The sequence below is a fragment of the Trichoplusia ni genome, chromosome 12 (genome assembly GCF_003590095.1).
Source record: "Trichoplusia ni isolate ovarian cell line Hi5 chromosome 12, tn1, whole genome shotgun sequence".
NCBI classification, from domain to species: domain Eukaryota; kingdom Metazoa; phylum Arthropoda; class Insecta; order Lepidoptera; family Noctuidae; genus Trichoplusia; species Trichoplusia ni.
The window spans coordinates 8958841-8978390 of NC_039489.1; the positions used below are offsets into that span (position 1 = coordinate 8958841).

Here is a 19550-nt window from a genome sequence, read left to right on the forward strand (position 1 = left end):
TAGTTTCCTATTATGTATTATAAATAGTTGCCTTACTCCAAATGAAATTAACTGAATTGCCTGTCTATATTTTTCTGGAATTATCAATAAAAATAGTATTAATGCTTAAGAAAGACAGATGGACTTACATTAAAAAAGGTTTTTAAAAATAAATATAAGTTCAAAGAATAATTATAATATTCCGAAAACATGTATAATCTCATTATAACTGCTAATCCGATAGTTGACCGCTGCATTCAGCATGATAGTCTTATTTTATTCCATTATACCACATACATTACCTTGTGTGATGTATCAAGTCCATGTCCGCAAATGTAAGGGAAAGATATTAGACATTGTTCGACAAAGCAGCAATAGAAGCGGTTCGTGGTATTGTGAGCATTGGAGGAAATAATTCACGTGGCTCAGTGCAAGCGCCCCGGGGGATGCGCGAATCTGCCAACCTACGGGTTACGGCAGTTGGTTACGGGCCGTAGTAACGGCGCTACGCTGCCGCTACGCGGTTGCTACGAACTCGCGGTTGGGTAAACACGTGCGTAGACTCGTGAATTTATTTATCTGTGTTGCATATTTAAGTGAAAAGTTTATGTGTTCGTTCATTTTTAATCAATTTAATTGCTGGACGCTTAAACAAGTTGTTTGGTAGTAAGGTCGATTAAATATTAATAGGTGTACCTTCGACGTGCCTTTATTTAAAATTTATCAATTTGAATAATTGCCGTCGCTTTGTATCCGTAGTTACATTTTAGTATTAAACTAGCAGTATTTGCTACAATTATTTGGTATTCATTAACAATCAAAAACTATTTTTTTTAAATAATTATTTTGAAGTTAATTATACATACATTAAACGTACAAAATAAAACTACCAGTTGGGACCAGATTATAAATGATTGTTATTCAGTCTATATGAGAACTCGTAAAAGTGTTTTCCACTACGGTTATATTTTTTGCTATTCACTCCGTTTACGTGCCGTAGACAACAACAATCCATTTCGTTGAGTTTTATTGCTAAAGTTACTATAACTGCAGACACTAAAATATTAAGCACTTTTTGTTAATTAGTAACTTTATTTAGTAGAATTATATCATAGCTTAAATGAAACATGTAGGAAAATAACTGTTTGAGAAAGACTTATTTTTAAGTAAAATTACTAGCTTTTGCGCCAAAAATCTTTAAGTAATATAACTAGTTTCCAGGTATATTAAAAAAAATTACAAGTCCAACGATCACACTAAACTTCATCTAATAAGGTATCGAGTGGGAGTCAGTGAATAATTATAATTAGTGATTAAAAACTCTTTGGAACAAAGACCATGTGCTCCGAGATGTGGTTCATGAGCATCGTCGCGTTACTGGTGGTGGATGTCAGGACCGGAGCCTTACAGGATCGAGGTAAATACTAAAGATACTAGTTTTGTCTGTGGGTTCACTCGTTTTTGTTGTATATTTGTTTTTCTTTGTAGCTTTTACAGTTAATGTCTTACTTTACTTTTAGAGTATTTGAAAAACTGTGATTATTTCGTTGTTAGATTTTCATTTAGTAAGTTGAAAAGGACTAATTGACAACTAATTATAATTTTGCCGCATAACGTGAATGTGTCTGCTGAATTGTTCTTTTTTAATGACAGTGAGAAATTATTCTGCTTCATAACATTTATGGTAGTATCATACACGCAATTTTATATAAAATTAGCTTTTGCCCGCGACTATGTCTGCGTGATTTTCAAGATGTGAAAAACTATGAAGTTTAATAATAACATCACAAAAATGTAATACAATATTGAAAATGAAAGATTTTTTTTTATTAAAGCTTTCTTTTTTATTCTAAATTATAATGAATCTTGAGCGGTCCAAAGACTATCAAATGTTTGAATCAAACACATTTCATCGTTAACGATACTATCCTGGTGTCAAATATGTCACAGCTGTTTTAATGACTTTTTCTTATTTAATTCCAAAAAGAGAAGTTATAACTTTGACATAATATATCTGCCTGCCTGTCTGTCTGTGACGTCATAGCTTCCGAACGAATTGAACTATTTTAATTTAGACGTGAATTCTGTGCAAGTGTTCGTTTAGACATGTTTGACAAATCGGCCGTTTAAAAAATTGGGGGGGGGGGGTGCAAGTAGGGAAATTGACTATTGGCTTAAAGATTGCGGGAACAAGATTGATGGTTATTTTTTTTCTGCTTTGTGTTCTATCTTAATTTTAAATTAAATAAAGAAACATTAACTAACGTAATGTAGAGTACGTTATTTAGTTTAATTAAAAAAAATACTTTTTAAAAGATAGCAACAAAAAAAAATGCAAGTCAGATCGGCTGATCCTGGTAATTCCAAAGATTAATGCTATCAGTAAATTAAAAAACAAAGCTTTTTTCAGCTAATGAAACGGTTATTGTAAAAAGTTTGCATATTAAATTCATTTTTGAGCAAGTTTGGCGATAAGTTTAACGTTTTTAGGTTAATAGCTGTTGAATCGTGTCATCCAGGGAACGCTCATACTGTGAACCTATAGATGCATGCCAAAAATAGTTATAAGCCTTTAAAAAACTTTTCAAAAGATATTAATGTTGCAAATAAATCACCACCACCCAAATGGGCTCGCTTGGTGATTAGCGCTTGCTCCGTATTCTATTTAAATAGCCATATTCTATTGTTAGTGAATGTGATAATTATTATTGCCAAGCCTGTAAATGTCCTACCATTAGGCACATATAAATTATAGTGTTAGTATTTAAAAGTAGCCTTGAATAATCATTAGAGGTTTTAAAATGGGATGTGGTCTGTGGAGGTCAGATAAGCCGTCGTTACACGTAAAATTATATTCGTATTCATTTGTTGAGATTAGAGTGACAAAGTCTGAAATTATAAATTGAAGTTCGACGCAATAATATGTTTGCGCTACAGGTTTTAAACTGTGCTGTGGTTTGTGTAGATCAGATAAGCCGTCGTTACACGTAAAATAAAAGCTATATCCGATTACATTGGAATGGGAAAATTTGAAATAATAAATTCAAATAAGACGGCAATAATATGTTGGCATATGTGTTTTGTTCTTTTCGTTTGGGTGGTATACAACCTCGTGTGTTAGATTAAAAATGCTGGAGGCCTCACCCGTGGCTGAAGACGCCCATAAAAAAGTGTGCCAGCTTTGTCACCATATATTTCTTCACCGGTCTTTGCAAGAGATAATTAATTTGTTGTACCCATTGTCATATGAATTTAAAAAGACATGCCGGGATTGGAACCTGTACCTTCGACTTTTATACTAGGCAATCACTACTATAGACAATGTGTTCTATGCGTTTATACAGATGCATTGTAGTTTATAATTAACTATTCGTAAAAACCTTTAACTTATTATTTATTAGCTTTTCGCCCGCAGCTTCGCCCGCGTCGAGGTCGGTTATATCGCGTTTCCAAGAGAACTCTTCAAATAAAAACTATCCTATGTTTTTTCTCAAGGTCAACTCTATCTCTGTACCAAATTTCATTAAAATTAGTTCAGTGGTTTGGACGTGAAAGCGTAACAGACAGACAGACAGAGTTACTTTCGCATTTATAATATTAATAGGGATCTTGACTTTTTAACATAAATATACATGTTAACGTTTATTAGTCGACTTTTATTGTTCTAAAAGTTTTCTTCTTCAGTCAGTTCGTTTACATTGTAATCACTTCACTGAACATTAAATTATTAAAGTTTAGACATTAAAATGAATATTAAAGTTTGTCTTTAAACTTGTTTTTAGCTATCTATAGAGTAAAATCAGGATAGGATCTTTTAAATTTCCGTTTCAGGGAAACTAATTACCTACTTAAGATTTTGATGAATTATTAGTAAGGTGCCTGAGTCCATAAGATAATTACCGTATATGTTAAGGTATACCAAATAATTAAAGTATGATCGAATGACTTCTGTATGCCAGGAGAATGCCCGTAAGGGATACTGCAGCCCTAGTACCTAACCTTCAAAAGATAAAACCTGGGTGGGTTTTATTGATTTGATGATTTATCCATAAAAAAAGGCTGCCACATAACCTAACTCTTATGAAGAGGAATTCTTGATCTTAAGTGGTGACACACTTAATATGAGGTCAGATAGTCAGCCACTTCATGTAAAATTCGGTATTCAGCAAAACCCGGAATGACTTTGAGCCGACCTTAATATGACGTGGAGAAAAGCTAGGCTGAAGAGTTCTCCGAAGCACTCCGTGGTATAAAATGGCCGGTAGATAGCAATAGGGTTACTCTTGAATAGGCCGTTTAAGGATTAAACTGTCCTCTGTACTCATGTGCACCACTTCACCATACCTCTCAGGGGAATATAGACGGTAATGATAACTGTTTTGGACGATAAAATGATTTTGAAGGAAATTGTTTTGTGTTGATATATGGAGCGAGTTATAACCCTGTGTGCGCAAATGTATTCGATTGCATGCTTTAATGTTGAAGTGATAAGGTATTGCATTTATTATGGAATTGAGTTTTGCCATTACAAAAGTAGAGTTGCTGAAACCGAAAAAAAACAGTATTTGTTATAAACAATAAAAAAATATGTAAGGAAAACGAATCGATAATAATATATGTCATCCATACATAACGGATAAAAAACTTTTTGTAGGAAAGAAGTTTCGTGACAAATAGAAAGGCGAAAAAAGCTATTATCTAAAGGTCAGTACTTAATCATAGTAGATACAGAGAACGAAAAAAGGTTTGTACCCAAAGATGAGGGTCACATGTATCATTTCACTAAATCTAGTGTAACGGGGCCGATAGGAGGGTTAATCATGAAAATTATGCTTCTTTTTCACACATTTTGAGGTTCTTATCAGACCTCCTTGAGATTCCTTAACAATGAAATTTTATGTTAAATCATATGTGATAAGAAAGTTATATACTGACTTTCAAATATTACAAATTTTGAACTTAGAATGTAACTGTAGAAAAAGTAGTATGTGCTGCAATTTAAAACTTAAAAGTATGTATTGTTTTCGTTTTTGCATCTACTCTGAAAAACAAAAAGGCCTTTTGTAGCAATTATGATTTATAAATTAAGAACAAATTCTGAATAAGTATACAAAAGATAAACACTTTGCTCTACTCTCACATTAATGATACTTGTAACCAGCTTTTGTTGCATTTATTAGGAAAAAGAAGAAATCTGCTTTGTACACAAAGGTGTGCACTACTGCACCAAGCAGGTATCAGCAAATTACATTTCAGCTATCTTTGTGTATGTCTCGAGAACAATAGCGTGCGAACACTTCCCGTCCGTTTTGTAATTACTTCGAGACGAGATAGGTAGCGCCACTGTCCATCCGTACCATCCAGGTTAAGGGGTGATTTCACTAGTTTTATTAAGCTCTCGCAGAAGCATCTAGTCTGAAACTAGTTTTAAAATACCAGGTAAGTGTTAGCCGGTCTCGTGACACTGATTATGTACCAAGTATGCTAAAAAAAATCGGTGGTGTCACAAATAATTTTATAGTTATCTACTCACCTCCCTAACATCCATCAAAAAAAATATTACTGCAACGTTCCCTTACCTTGAACATTATTAGTTGTTATAGCGGTAATAGAAATATTATTAGAAAGATAATTTATGTAGCTAGTACGGTTCATGAGATTCAGCCTGATATCAGACGAACCAATCGACAGCAATCTTTCAATAATATGGTTCACTTTTTACCCATTAGGCATGAAACTCTAGAAATGAACAATATTTAAGATATAAAATTTCAATAGTCTTATTAGCACACAGAAAATTTGATTTCTGTCTTAAGATTAAACAGCATGTTGCATCATGCCCATAACAAGTATTCTATAGATATGTATACCTATAGCGACCTTTTTGCATTCAGAGGACGTTAAAAATGCAAATTGAAGTATTACGCACAATCAAACGCGAATTCATATGCACCAATAAAGCTCGCTATTAGTTTTAAAGCAATTCAGTGCTCAGTCCATAGAAGATATTTTTGCTTTATACAGGGTGTCGCAATAATCCCCGCTGTGAGGCGCCTCGGTTTTCCTTGTCCGGTCAATCCATACTAACGAGGTCTCTATCGAACCCGCTAACGGAACTCTCTGACTTGACTGTTAACTATGAAATTGTAATAAAAATTGATGTTGTAGGGAGTATTTGATGGTACGTTTACGTTAATAGTTGTAGTTAAAGGTAGGTTATTGTTATTTAGTCAGAATTGTACTTATGAGAAAGGCAGGCCGATTTTTAACTGATAATTGAGCGATCTAAAACTTACCTGCTTCCTAAAATTCTGTATCTCTAAACATTCACACGTACAGCTATGAATAATATGAATTATAACCCAGAATTTCCGTATTTAAGTATCTTTGTTGGTAATATTATATTCATGTATAACTAACTGCCTACTCAGCATTGTATCGCATATCGCATGTTTGTATTTTATAGGGAAAGTATATTTGAAACAACATAAGCAAAACATCGAAAAATATACGTACCTCTCATCCGAGATTGAAACCAAAGCCTGTCACGAAGCCGATACAATAAAACACAATCCTCGGAAGAGTGACAGTGAACATATTCCACGCTCTCCCGGCTTAGAGAACTTTTAATATTACCTAACAGTTTTCATAAAGAACTGTGTTGTTTGTTTATTTTAACAATTTCCATGTCGGAACCGCATAGGGAAATTGTACCGAGCTAACGTTACCTGCGGTGCGGGGGCGAGGGAAGGGGGGGGGAGCAGGAGGGGGGGTACAAGCGGGAACAAACCGAACAACCCACTACAAAGGGACGCACTTCGTTGAAAATTTTATCCAACTCGAGTTTGAATCAGAAGAGGAATTAAAACAAAATGTCGTTTTACGACGCTTTACAAAGTTTGCCTTTCTTTTATTACCTGATTGGATCGCTTTATTTGAAATGTTGACGATTAATCGATTCATTTCTTTCTTAATTTGAGAAGGAAATAAATTTTCGATTGAACTAAATTAACACGTACAATAGGAATTCTCGCTGATCAAATATAAAATATTTGAAGCGAGCAAAAGTTTTAGAAAATTTAAGAGAAGCCAAGGGAATTTAATTTAGGAAATTTATAAGCAGTCAGCAAAAGATACGTCTTGTACTGAAAATTATTATTTCCCTGATATCACTTACAATAGCATCCAAAGCATGTTAACCATCCAATGTTTTTCTATACATCGCAACATTCTGCTCCAACAAAACAAAGAGGAAAATAACTTCACATATTTTAATAGGAGATTCAGTGTTACAATTTCCGGAAATCAAATGGGATATTGAATAGAGCAAGGGGTGTCTGTTTGGCAGACGGTGCGGGATGTTTTATGCCCTGTTTGAATAAGGGGCGGAGCGGTAAATACTGTCCAATTTCAAAGTTCTCACAGCCGACGCCGCGGGCGAGAACTAGTTATACGTATGAAAGTGCACGTTATGAAATCTATAATTGAATGTATTTTATGATGTTGTAGGGTGGGGTGGAGAGCATTCCTATACTGTATCTATCAAATTGTACGTCTGGCCAGTGTCTGTTGTATACATCGTGTGTATGTTATACACGGTGTGATTCATTTCCTCAATGTCAGCATAGTGTGAAAGAGACAGATTGATATTCTATATTTCAGAATTTATTAAGCTAAAAATTATTTTTAAGGTTAATTGTCAATACTCAATTAAAGGAGGACGATATTTAATAGAAATGTTTGTCAGTTTATTTTGATGTCTATGAGAAATAAACTTTTCGAGCAAGACTAGCTTTAATCTATACCCATACAAAACGCAGTTAATCACAATTTCTATAACATATGCTTTGTTTAATGCTATCAATAATAACTTGCAGAATCTATGTGCGAGGACTACTGACTGCTAACTGAGCAGCAGTTAATAAAAAAAAAGTTTTCAGTGACGTTTCTGTGTAATCTTTGTTTAAACTATGCTTAGTGGTCACCCTGTTTCGTAATCTAATACCACAACAACAATTAATCAAATAAATGTTTTTTTTCGATTTGATTGTGCTAACCAACTCCTGTGGTTATTTGGATTATTTCATATCACGTTTTCTTGTCTAAATTTCTTTCCAGGCCGTTGAAATGATACATACCCATTTTATATCAGTTATTTATTTAGTTCCTTCCATAAATGGAACACAAAATAAACCTTAGAAGCTCAGCTTTAAACAAATATAACATTTCCAAATTCATGTTATTTTTGTTTGGCAATCATGCGTAACTGTCTCTGAAATAAATCTTCAATATAATCGTCTAGAGAGGTTGGTTTACCCCGAACTACTTGCTCTAAATCGAGTGGGATGATATTGTGAATGCATCTAGAGATAACATCGTGTAGAGCACTCAGTTCGTTAATGGCGATGTGATTCACGAGGTCTGCTTCGATATCGTCGCCTAAAAGCTTGCCGATGTACCAGAGGGATCAATGAAGCGGTCCACTTAGTACAAGTCTTTAGGCAAATTTAGTAGATTGGATTGGACCTCCTTCGAACTTATTACATTAGTTCTACTTGACGTTCATCGATCGCATGCAATAAGTTGACGTGGATTAAAGTTAACACCAATTTCCTGGTTTTTGATAAAGTCCCAATCAAATGAAATATGTTGTGTTGCTTCTAAACTATCATATCATCTCAAGCTTGTTATCTCAACAGTATCTTATACAATGATGTGGACACCCACTACATTTACTATCTTTTTTATAATATAATCAATAGGTAATTTCGAAGAGATTGTAAAAGCTAATAAAAGTAACATAGATGTCATGTCGCCCGGTCAGTCGATGTCCTCGTAAAGACTTTTATTGTCAGCACAAGTCACAGACGATTTAATAAAATAATAACTTGAGAAATAAATGGCATTACTGAGTGATGCCGCGGGCGCTCAGACAAGTCCCAGTGTCTTTGAGTCAGGCTTAGTTGCCCCACGGCTATGAATCCAATTGACACTTAAAACAAATACCTATTGAGACCGTTATCTTTTTGTCGACTAGTGCTAGCGGCTGATGAAAATATATAAAGATTAAGAGCTGGTACGTTTTTATTTTTAGGGATTCGTACTTAAATATTAATAATGGAACCCTATTAATGAAGCTTAGTTTTCTGATACCTGGTTGTACATGATAGAGCAGTGATAGCTGAATAGTGTTAGTGAGTCGAAATTTTCGGATGACGTATTTCTGCTGCCGCTATAACAAATACTAAAAATAAAGATCGAGGTTAAGTAACCGATCTGTTTATCTTTAGACTTTTTGCACATAACCTTCTGCGTCACGAGTACGTTACACACTTGACCGGTTTTATTATATTTATGTTTGTTATTCAATACGGTGACCGCACAGCAGTAAATAAAAGCTAGACACAGCTTTTGTAAGACTATGTACCTATTATTACTTATAATGACATTAGTTCTATCTAAGATTTCACTTTTCTATTACAACCCTAGTTTAAAGTACCAACACAACTTTAAAACCGTCAACTGAGAACTTACATTTGTTATGATATATAAAGCAGTGATCGCTCATGAAGCATATAGTAAGTATAGGTAGTCACCTCTATATGCGGACCTATGGGAAATACGCGTGATTTTATGTATATATATTAGTCTGTAAACTTGAACAAACTTCGAATTGCCTGTTAAAGTTGAAGAGCTTATTAATAAAGTACTTAAAGCAAGTCATTACAGTTGTTGTTACTTTGTACGAGTATCGTGTATCTTAATCACATCCTTACATAATCTTGTACGAGAGTTTTTTAGGGCTATGTAATTTTTGAAGTACACCTGTCTTTTAGCTTGGATATAATGATGTACTTAGGTATCAACGAAATAAATAAAGGTTAGGTTTTTTATAATTGGAGTTCATTTTGTTTGTATAACAGCTGGTACTGTAAAGATATACATATAAGTACATACGTGTGTCTTGCATGCGTAACTATCGTTAAAATGAAAAGAAATTCTTGAAATCTCAACAGATACGTGAAATGTTTTCTCTTAGACGGCGTTCTCGGAGCGGGAACTGCTCCTACATATTGTACGTAGTTCCGAACTTGTGATCAAAGTTTAAGGGTTGTGTTCACACCGCACTACCCTCACTTGTTTGTTTGTTTGTTATGGCTGTGTGTGTCAAAACTCCAGTCGCGACGTCTACTGAGTTATGATACGACCACAAAGCAATTACTTACAACAAATATTATTTGTTTGCCGACAACTTTACTGTTTTATCACCCATTATCGGAGACGATGTGAGTAATATGTGTGATGTGAGGCTGTTATGATTATTGGGTGGAGATCTTTTATAAATGCGACTTTATTTATCTACATTTAAGACCCAAATAAATCCGTAAGTCTGTTACATATTAAGCAACAGCAAAGTAAACTTAGATTTCTATCGAAATTATCTGTATTTTTGTACTATTTATCACAATAACATCATAATCCATGTGACAACAGTAATAATTCGCATTGTTATAGTATGGTCTACGGCAATTATAAAATTTTCCAGTCAATTTACTTTTGACAAAGTAATTTTACGTATTACCGCTGTCAGTATTACGAAATCAAATTCAGACCGGTGTCGATCATTATTGTGTATATCACCTGTGCTTACAAAAGCTTGCACGTTTTTTTTATTGCCGTTGGCTCGTTCCCAAGTCCCCGACAAAGCCTAATCGAATTTGCTCAATATGTGCACTTCACCCCCTACTAAGATATTTGCTGTTTGGAATTACATTTGCTTTGGAGAAATACAGGACAGCTTTTACTTAGGGTTTTTGTTTGCTCGCCTCTGACTTATGAGCGTTTCGTTAAGATTGCAGTAAGCTATTTACTTGCAATTACTGAAACACGAAAAACATGTGTGCAATGGCTTACTGTGACAACGTTAACTTGATTTAAAATGTCTCAAATTCGTATGTGAATAAAAAGTTGGGAAAAGTATCAGTTGATTTACATTAGCGAAGTAACGTTTTATGTGAGGCCACTTTCAGTATGCAACCAAAGCTATATACACTTAAAAATCTTTTAAGGTTTTAAAACTATTTTATATCAGGCACATAAAATGAACATGACAAAGATAAAACCAGCGCTCGTAAGTTTCGTGGCGAATGACTTCAAATGAAAAAAAGTAATCTTCATTATAAAAGAGTCCAGATGCAAATGTCACTTATATGTAGAGACTATTGTTTGCCATGAGTCTTTAAGTATGGAAGGTGGGATGTGGGAAATTCAGCAGTCTTTTGCTTCTAGATATGGTGCCCGCCGTGTGCTACGCGTGCTCGCGCGCTAACGGCACGGGCTGCGAGCAGGCCGGCAGCTGGCAGGCCGTCACGTGCCCTGCAGACCGACCACTCTGTGCCACCGTCGCCATAGCCCCTGGTACGTATAAACGTAGTCTTACAAGAAAATAATGATAGCTTTCCTTTGATATAGGTCCCTTTCATTTAGTACCGATAGTTTTGAAACTAATTCTAAAATCAAAACCGGCGCAAATCGATCGACCCTCCAATTTGATAGAAGAGTGCTGAACAGAAAAAGTTAGTGCTCTATTTCTCCAGTTTCATAAAAATTGCTCTGTTATTTCATGTCTCGTAGCAAGCTTCAAGTCGACACATAACGTTTAATACAAACACTACTAAACCTTTGTTGTTATGATTTGACATACGATACTCCAGTAATCCAAGTATCCATCCATAGTTCTTAAATTCGTAAGCCGTTGACGGATTTCTGTTACAGCAATATTAAATTACCACAAACTAGAAGGAAACTTTGAACTGAGCTTTAACGAGACCGAAGTCACTGCCTGAAACCCACACAGTGACTTGAAAACACTATTAGCGTTAGTTCGCTGAAATTAATTTTAGGTGAGCGACTGAAGTAGGCACTGAATTTCGTGAAGCGGCTTTATTCACCGCCGTCGCGCAGTATTCAATAGACAAATTTATAGCATGTAAAAGAAATTTTCGATCGCAGCAGGAAAAGGCCCAGACATTACCTTGGGTATTTTGCACAGGCAAAACATGAAAGGTTTGTTTTCCACGAAACGTGTTTACTCTGAACAATGAACCAGACCAAGTACCTAGTTAGCAGGCAGTATTGAATTATGTAAATTTGAGTACCTCAGAGTGAATAAAAATATGATGAAAAAAATATGCAGGGAATGCATGCAAAAGGAAATGAAAATAAAACCTCATGCGCGCCTAAAGACGTAATTTCATTACACTCTAGTATGTTATTGCTGTTGAAGAAAAATTGTTCTTTCAGCGAGGAATGGTAATGTTATTGTGAGTTGAATAAGCGCGGTGAACGAAATTGGATGGAAATTATCATATTGCTTTATAGCTGACGCGCCCGACTATAGACTTATATTTTTAGATTGAACACGTTTGGAATTTTACTGAATGGAATATTAAAATGTTTTTAAATATTTTGCAGATTTCGGATCATCGCTCGGCTGTGCCGCGGCCTCGCAGACGCCGTGTACCTTAACGAACTCTTCCAGCAACTCGTTCCAGCTGACGTGTGTGTGCAGCACACACCTCTGCAATGCGCCGTACTCCTCCGAACTGAGAGATGAGCTTCTGAATTATACATTTACCTTAAGTAATAGCACGAACGTGGCGTTCAACTTCTTTCAATCGACCAAGTTTAAGAATATTACGGAAGAGAATCTGTACAAAGCAATTACTATTGAGTTGAATAAAGCGACGACAACTGAGCAGAAAAGTACGTCTCCGTTGACTACGGTGTCTGTCCCTGCGACGATGAATGCGAATTCTATTATTCATATTGATGTTGAGCTGCCGAGGGCTGAAGCTTTAAAGCAGGAGCCGACTGTGCCGTCTGATGATGATGAAGATGAGGGCGAGGGGAGCGGGGCCTACGAGGAGTCGCGCGTCCACAACCACGCAGTGTCCGCGCCCGCGGCACCCAGCTCCTACCTACCTGCTGACGAGAATAGCGCCGCTCTCCTCTACAAAGACTTGCTCATCATCACATTACCCCTCTACTTCCTAGTCTAAAACCTAAGTACCCTAGGAATACCCAATTTTCTCAATTAAGTACAATAATATTAAGAGAGTAATTTATTAATTATACCCAGAGAATTTACCTGATTAGCGTTGACCTGTTGGGAACAAATACGTACGTTTTGTAATATCGCATATATTAATGCCTTTTTGATTTAAAACGTTTGATCATTTTAGTAAGTACATGATACCTGGTGAAGGTTTAAGTGCCATTAATAATTTACTTTGTGATTCCAATTCGTATATAAGTCATCTTTTAGAAGATGCTAAATAGAATATTAATTCTAGTGACATCCATAACATAATTTGTACTTTAATCTATGATTTGATTTATAACGTAGAGTGTTATTGTTCTGTGGACTGACGTCACATTATTTCACGTAAATTAAGATTTAAACCCACGTGCCAAACGTAATATTATAAATACTAATGAGATTATTCGATAGAGTTTCGTGTTCAACAAATTAGAATCGATTACGTAATCTTTTAAACAATCACAAAATATTTCCGTAGTATAAACATTGAATAAAAACTCCACACTTATCAACATAGATGTATATCGAATAAGGATTTGATTTCACGGATTTAGACGTAGATATAAACACATTATATACTTGCAAAATGTTTGCTATGACTGGTTTTCGCTAGTCGACTTTTGGTATACTAAATACTTAATAGAATAAAATTTTATTATAGTGTTGAAGAATTTATAAAAGGATATCGAAAATCGATTCGTGGAAACTTATTTGTAGGCAGATGTATTATACAATAGATACCCGAGCAAGAAGGATTCTGCTCATCTGTACCTATACCTAGATATAGCGTCAATTAACACCACCATCGATCTATTGATTTAAAAATGTTGATGTGATTTAATATTAAATAAATAATTGAAAATAGAAGTTTGTTGTTTTATTTTGAATATTATTTCATAAAATAATTTAGGTTAAATGTCTTGAATTTATATCTTGTAAAGGTATGCTTATAGTTCACCCTGTGTAATTAAAATATGTATGAACCTAGTTATCTTTATATCTTTTCTCTATCACCTTCTAGTTATTGTACTTATTTAAAAAAAAAATACATTTTGGGCCTCAACAAATAGAAACGAGCCAAGTATCCTGCCTGCATTCTAATTTTCAATCATATAATCAACAATGTGACAATTTGAATGCAACCGGAAAATCGTCAGATCTCCGAACACTACCATGATACAAAATAAAAGCAAAAGGCTTAAAAAGGTAGTTCCCTATTCCTATCACGATGATGAACAAAACGAAGTGAAGTGTGTGAAGCTGCCTTACCTGGTGTAAAGATAAAGGCGCCTTTTGTAAGTCTCAAAGATCAGGTAAGTGGAGGAGATGAGACCGGAAGGCTAAAAATAAAGGAAAAACTACGCGAGCCAAGCGACGGAAAAATGTGAATAATGAGTACGAGACCGCAAGCAAGATTATTTTAAAACTTATAATTAAGTAAGTATTAAAAAACTGGTTTTAAAAGATTTCGAAATATAAACTTCTTGCATAAATGAAGTGTTAATTTTCAAGTAAGTATTGAAGATTTAAGGATTGGTTACTATGTCAATTTCAAATCACAAGATGGGTCAGTTTTCTCATAGAAGAATTTTCATTGTGACATAGAACGTAAAATTAAGTCTATATCCAGAGAAGAGAGTCCAGTATCCATCATGGCAATTAATTTGAGATAAGTTATCTGCTTTACCTAAATTTTCCTCGAAATATGGACGGATCCACAGTTGTAATGGTCTTTATTGGGTCTCGTTACGTAAACGTGAGAGGCATTGTAAAACATTTTACGGTGTAAATAATAAGAAAAACGAAATTATCTCAACCCGTCACTTAAAGATAGATATCTACTATCTCTATCCGTCATTCTTTTGTTTCATGTGAGAATTATTATTATTTACAGACAAATCAACCTGGGTAGATAAAAGAGGTGGGAACAGAGTCTGTTAAAACAATTTTTTTTTTCAAAAAAACTGTTCATAATCAAATAGAATCAGTTGGTGTTGTGGACCACACCACAAAAGTGACTAAACACTGAAAGGATAATTCTAATATCAGTGATAAATACTGGCACTAAGTAATGTAGGATTTTGTTAACAGACTTCTGTTAGTATGTGTACTATCCGAGATATTCACATACGAAACGATAGCATCAATGCAAACTAAATGGCTTACGGGTCTCCATGATGTGGAGATGTATTCTATCAAAGCATCTATAGGAGATAGGCAAAGTACCCTTCTCAGCGAAGTACAACGCCTGCCGTCTCGCGATAGGAGAGCGCACTCCGACTGATTTGCTTTTAATATTTACGCGTATCTTTTGAAGATCTTCATCACATATAAAGCTAAAGTAATGTGTGCTGTTCATTATGTAGATGACATAATTCTAGGAACAGGCGTGCCCGCTAGGTACAATGTGGAACAATAGAAATCCGAATCAAAATTTTCAAATTATCAACATTATTAACGTTGCACGACGAAGTTGGCAAATTATTTTTTCATACCCAAATCCCTTTATAAGCACGACCACAAAAGCCGCATTAGCTTCAAATTAAATTCATGAAACCATAAAGTGTTCCGTTGTTACTAGCACAGTATTATACGCGTCGGTGCTTTATTGTTACTCGTTTTGTTCCTTCAAAGGTATGATTTAGGCTTTGCTAATATTGTTACCCTCTTTATTTTACGACTTATCGTTTTTTGTCGGTCTTCACTTAAAACGCGCTCAAATGAAACATGTAGTGCTTCAAAGAAAACTAATTTTAAACTTCATGATTAAAAACGATGTTCATTTTGTTTTTAGCCACTTGTACGGATCGACGTGCTTGTCTCGAAATTGTAATTTAAAATAGCGCCCTTTTAGAGCGGGTATAAAGAGAAATTTGATACTTTTGTAAGGACCAAAGGCTTTAAAAACAAGAGAAGCTGCGAGCAATTCCCCAACAAAAGACTCATCAGATCTCTTTTATTTTTCTTAATGATTTGGCTACAGCCGGAATTGTGTTATCCGACGAAATTGTCGCCAAGGCTGTCTATTTTAATCAAATTCTTTTTTTTTGGGACACAATTTATTTTTATTCATCAAGCTAGTTAACAACGCTTTAGGTATATAAATCATTGCGTCATGTTTAAAAAAAATAAGTTACTTCATGTTTTGCGCTGGACCTCTGTAACATAATTTGCAAGTTATTACAACTACCTGTTTAATGTGCCATCCAAAGAGTAAAGGAAGAAATTTCGTGGCTCTTACTGTTCCTATCGTGAAAGCCTTTGTAATCAAATAAGGTATTTCACCGTTATGCCGTATTTAAAAGGAGGCTTAACAATAAACGTTTTAGGGTAAAATATTAATTGTTTAATTTCGCAATAATAATAAAGTTTGTAGCAGCGGTCGAGGCTATTGTGCACCTTCATTTGTTTACCGGGCCCAAGGGCAGTGGCGGAGGCGAGATAGTGCTCTACATGGCGTATGCGGCATCTCGTTTCATCATAAATTATTGTTTACAAAGGGCGCAACCAAAATGCATAACACAAAAAACATTCAAATCGTTCCAGCCGTTTAGAGAAGTTCAGTGACGTACCTACTCATTTATAGAAGAACTATATGTATAAAGATTGGATCTCCTTTGGAAGACAGAACCTTCAGATTACTAGTCCTGTAGATGGACTTACCTAATCATCCCTTATAAAGTATTCACTTGCATTGTCCCAAACGTTAATTAAAGAACATACTGTTTACTTGGTACTATTTAACGTAAGCACTACAAGTATCGAACTATCCCTAGTATCGTAAATTTACAAATTGAACACATATCAACGCACAGTTGTACAAATTAATTACTATTAACTGAAATGGTTGCCTAATTAGTACAGATACATGTTCGCTAATGGAATTCGCTAGTCCCAGATCAATATAGCAATTACGTCAGTCAGTCAATCTGTCACCGCAAGTAAAGTGTTGTCAAATTATCGACAGATACATGATCGACTTCAATAACTTAGCTTAGTTCATTGACAAAGAAGTTATGTAGGTTAACCTCGTAACTGGTAACGTGATTCGGAAACCATATACTCAATGTAAAATAATACGCGGTTGTTATGAAACCTTTGTGTACGGTAAAGGTCTTTTTTCGTAGAATAGGCATGGTTCGCCATATTTGTAAATATGTCTAGGCCATTATTACGTCTTAATATATTGCAGATCGATGCTTAAGTGTAGTGTTTTGCTGTCTGGCTCATTTTCATTGAGTTTCCCAGCTTTGGGCAAAACTGTTATCCATCTGTGTTCATACATAAATACATGTTTATATTATAAAAAAGCAAATACAGTTAAAGCTTATTTAGTAAGCTACGATATATATTTTGGTTTCCATGCCCAAATTGTAAACACCTTTGGAAAAAACCCAGCAAAAATATCCATATAACATCCTAAAAGCTAGTCAAACCTAGCGAGTCAGAACTGAAGGAGATTCAAATACAATTGTTCAGTACTTGAAACGACTTACTCTTGAGCGGGCAAATGGAATAAACCTTAGTTCACATCGCTATTACATAGGTACATACTTTTGTTTTCCTCAAAATAGTTCCAAGTTCATTCGTAATAATGTCTTGCTAATATCTGAATAGAAAATACTTCTATACTATAGAAAGATCACTAATATCTCTATGACATGGTTTCTGGAATGAGTGAGAAATGAAATGAAGAAAAAAATAATCTAAAGTACTAAGTAAAATTGCAAGTTGGTAATTTGTAAAACTTTGGTCTTGGAATAGCCGAACATGGGATACGACACGAAAACTAGTCTGAAGTATCTACCTATTTATGAAAATATTAGATATAATCATCATGTCCGACTAACATTAAAAAGTTGAAGTTATTTTTGTTAAGTAAAAGGTAAAGTAACACTTTAGACCAATAAAATAAGGGGAAACACGTGTATAGTTAAAACAAATATAATAACAAAACTTCACCTTTGCTGACTAAATAACACTTCCCTTTTCACGAACAATTTTAACATACAGTTAGTTCTCGGATTTTCCAACACTCCCATCTCGGTCTGCTCAGCGTTTCACAAGGAGACACTGGGGCATTATCCGCGGTTAAATGACTCAGAAATGTACTTCAATACATGTCGACACGCGTTACGTAGCCCGCACCGAGAATCTGGGTTTATAGTCTTCACGTGCCTATTAAGACAGCGACAAGCCTCTGAATAGGCCTTCATACTACGAAAAAGACAAGCATTTCAATAACTTTAGTTTTCGGTAATACAGTTCTCAATTGCAAGGATTGCGAAATTTCAGTTGAACAATACAATTTCAGAAGTTTAGTCCTTTTAGTTAAATACTTCTGAAGTCATCGTTTAGAATACCTCTATCCCTATCCTTTGTTTCAATCGCTTCTAAGTGTACATACTTATATTGTTTACATCTTAAATTAACTTCGATATTACGATCCGATATGAAAATAATATTGTTTTGTACTAAGAGTTACAAAAGGAAAATAGACTATAAAAGTGTTTTTCTCCAACTCGATATAATGAAGCGTAAGCATAAAAATAATAGCGTTTGTATTGGTAATGGAATTAGCAGTTAAGAAGATAGATAAAGACAAATAGCGCTTAGCCCACTGAACATAGCCGGGATTAATTACGCGAGTCAGGACAACAAAACGGATTGTTGTTTAGTTTTAGTTCTGATAGTAATGTTTCGGGACATTAGATTCGCGGCCACAGCGTGTAACATCGTGGCACGAACTTGGTCGCTCGTCTCGCCCGTCTCGCCCGCCTCGCTCGCCTCACTGCACACTTTATATTTTCTGTCCGCGCCGCCGAGGTGCCATGTCTCGGCACTTAATAATATTTTTCACTTGGAATTCTCCAACTTAGACATCCGATTCCTATAAAAGCATGATTCATATTTCGTGCTGTCATTAAATTTGAAAAATCGTAGAAAACGTCCGCAAACCTTTTAGGAGTATGGAATTTCGTAAATATTTGACTTACCCTCAAGCAATGCACTATTTCAAATGAAAGTCGATTTCATACCACTTTCTATGCGAAAGTAGTGGATAGACTCGCGAATGGAATAATTATCATTTTTGTTTGTTAAAAAAATGAAGCCGAATTTCAACATACCCAAAATCGAAATCAAAGTAAAAATCTTTCAGGATGATAAAACGAAGCAATACGCAGACATCAAAAATATATTCCAATCAGAATAAAATCGCAATACCATCGCAAAGGTATCAAAATATGTAAAAGGAATAATAAAGGTACTCTCTAGGAAATTAACAGCAACAGGCAAATACAAAGTATATTAACAACTCGTTCCCTTTTATTCCACATCCTCACAGACGGCGAAATAAAAGTAATACACGGTATCGCCGGTATCATTACATCGACGCTCGCGTTTGTATGAACCTAAAACGAGTAAGAGAAAGTCTAATAATTATGAAAAATACTGCGCAGTAACACAA

The 19550-nt window shown here is 35.0% G+C and overlaps 1 protein-coding gene across 2 annotated transcripts; it reads left to right on the forward strand.

Moving 5' to 3' along the window:
- The first annotated feature begins 634 nt into the window (after positions 1-634).
- Positions 635-13948, forward strand: LOC113499472. Of its 2 annotated transcripts, XM_026879974.1 has the most exons (4): positions 635-645; positions 1201-1396; positions 11269-11397; positions 12454-13948. In XM_026879974.1, the coding sequence occupies exons 2-4, from the start codon at positions 1318-1320 to the stop codon at positions 13038-13040; spliced, it is 795 nt and encodes a 264-aa protein (XP_026735775.1). In that variant the 5' UTR covers positions 635-645; positions 1201-1317; the 3' UTR covers positions 13041-13948. The 2 variants fall into 2 exon arrangements, with proteins under 2 accessions (XP_026735775.1, XP_026735774.1); XM_026879973.1 differs by lacking the exon at positions 635-645 and having other exon boundaries at positions 1161-1396.
- The last annotated feature ends 5602 nt before the right edge of the window (positions 13949-19550 follow it).

Bases quoted from the DNA above. Each gene is read 5' to 3' on its own strand.
- LOC113499472 (XM_026879974.1), top strand. From the start codon at position 1,318: ATGTGCTCCGAGATGTGGTTCATGAGCATCGTCGCGTTACTGGTGGTG. The intron at 1,397-11,268 runs GTAAATACTAAA...TTTTGCTTCTAG, and splicing joins CGGAGCCTTACAGGATCGAG to ATATGGTGCCCGCCGTGTGC. The intron at 11,398-12,453 runs GTACGTATAAAC...AATATTTTGCAG, and splicing joins CACCGTCGCCATAGCCCCTG to ATTTCGGATCATCGCTCGGC.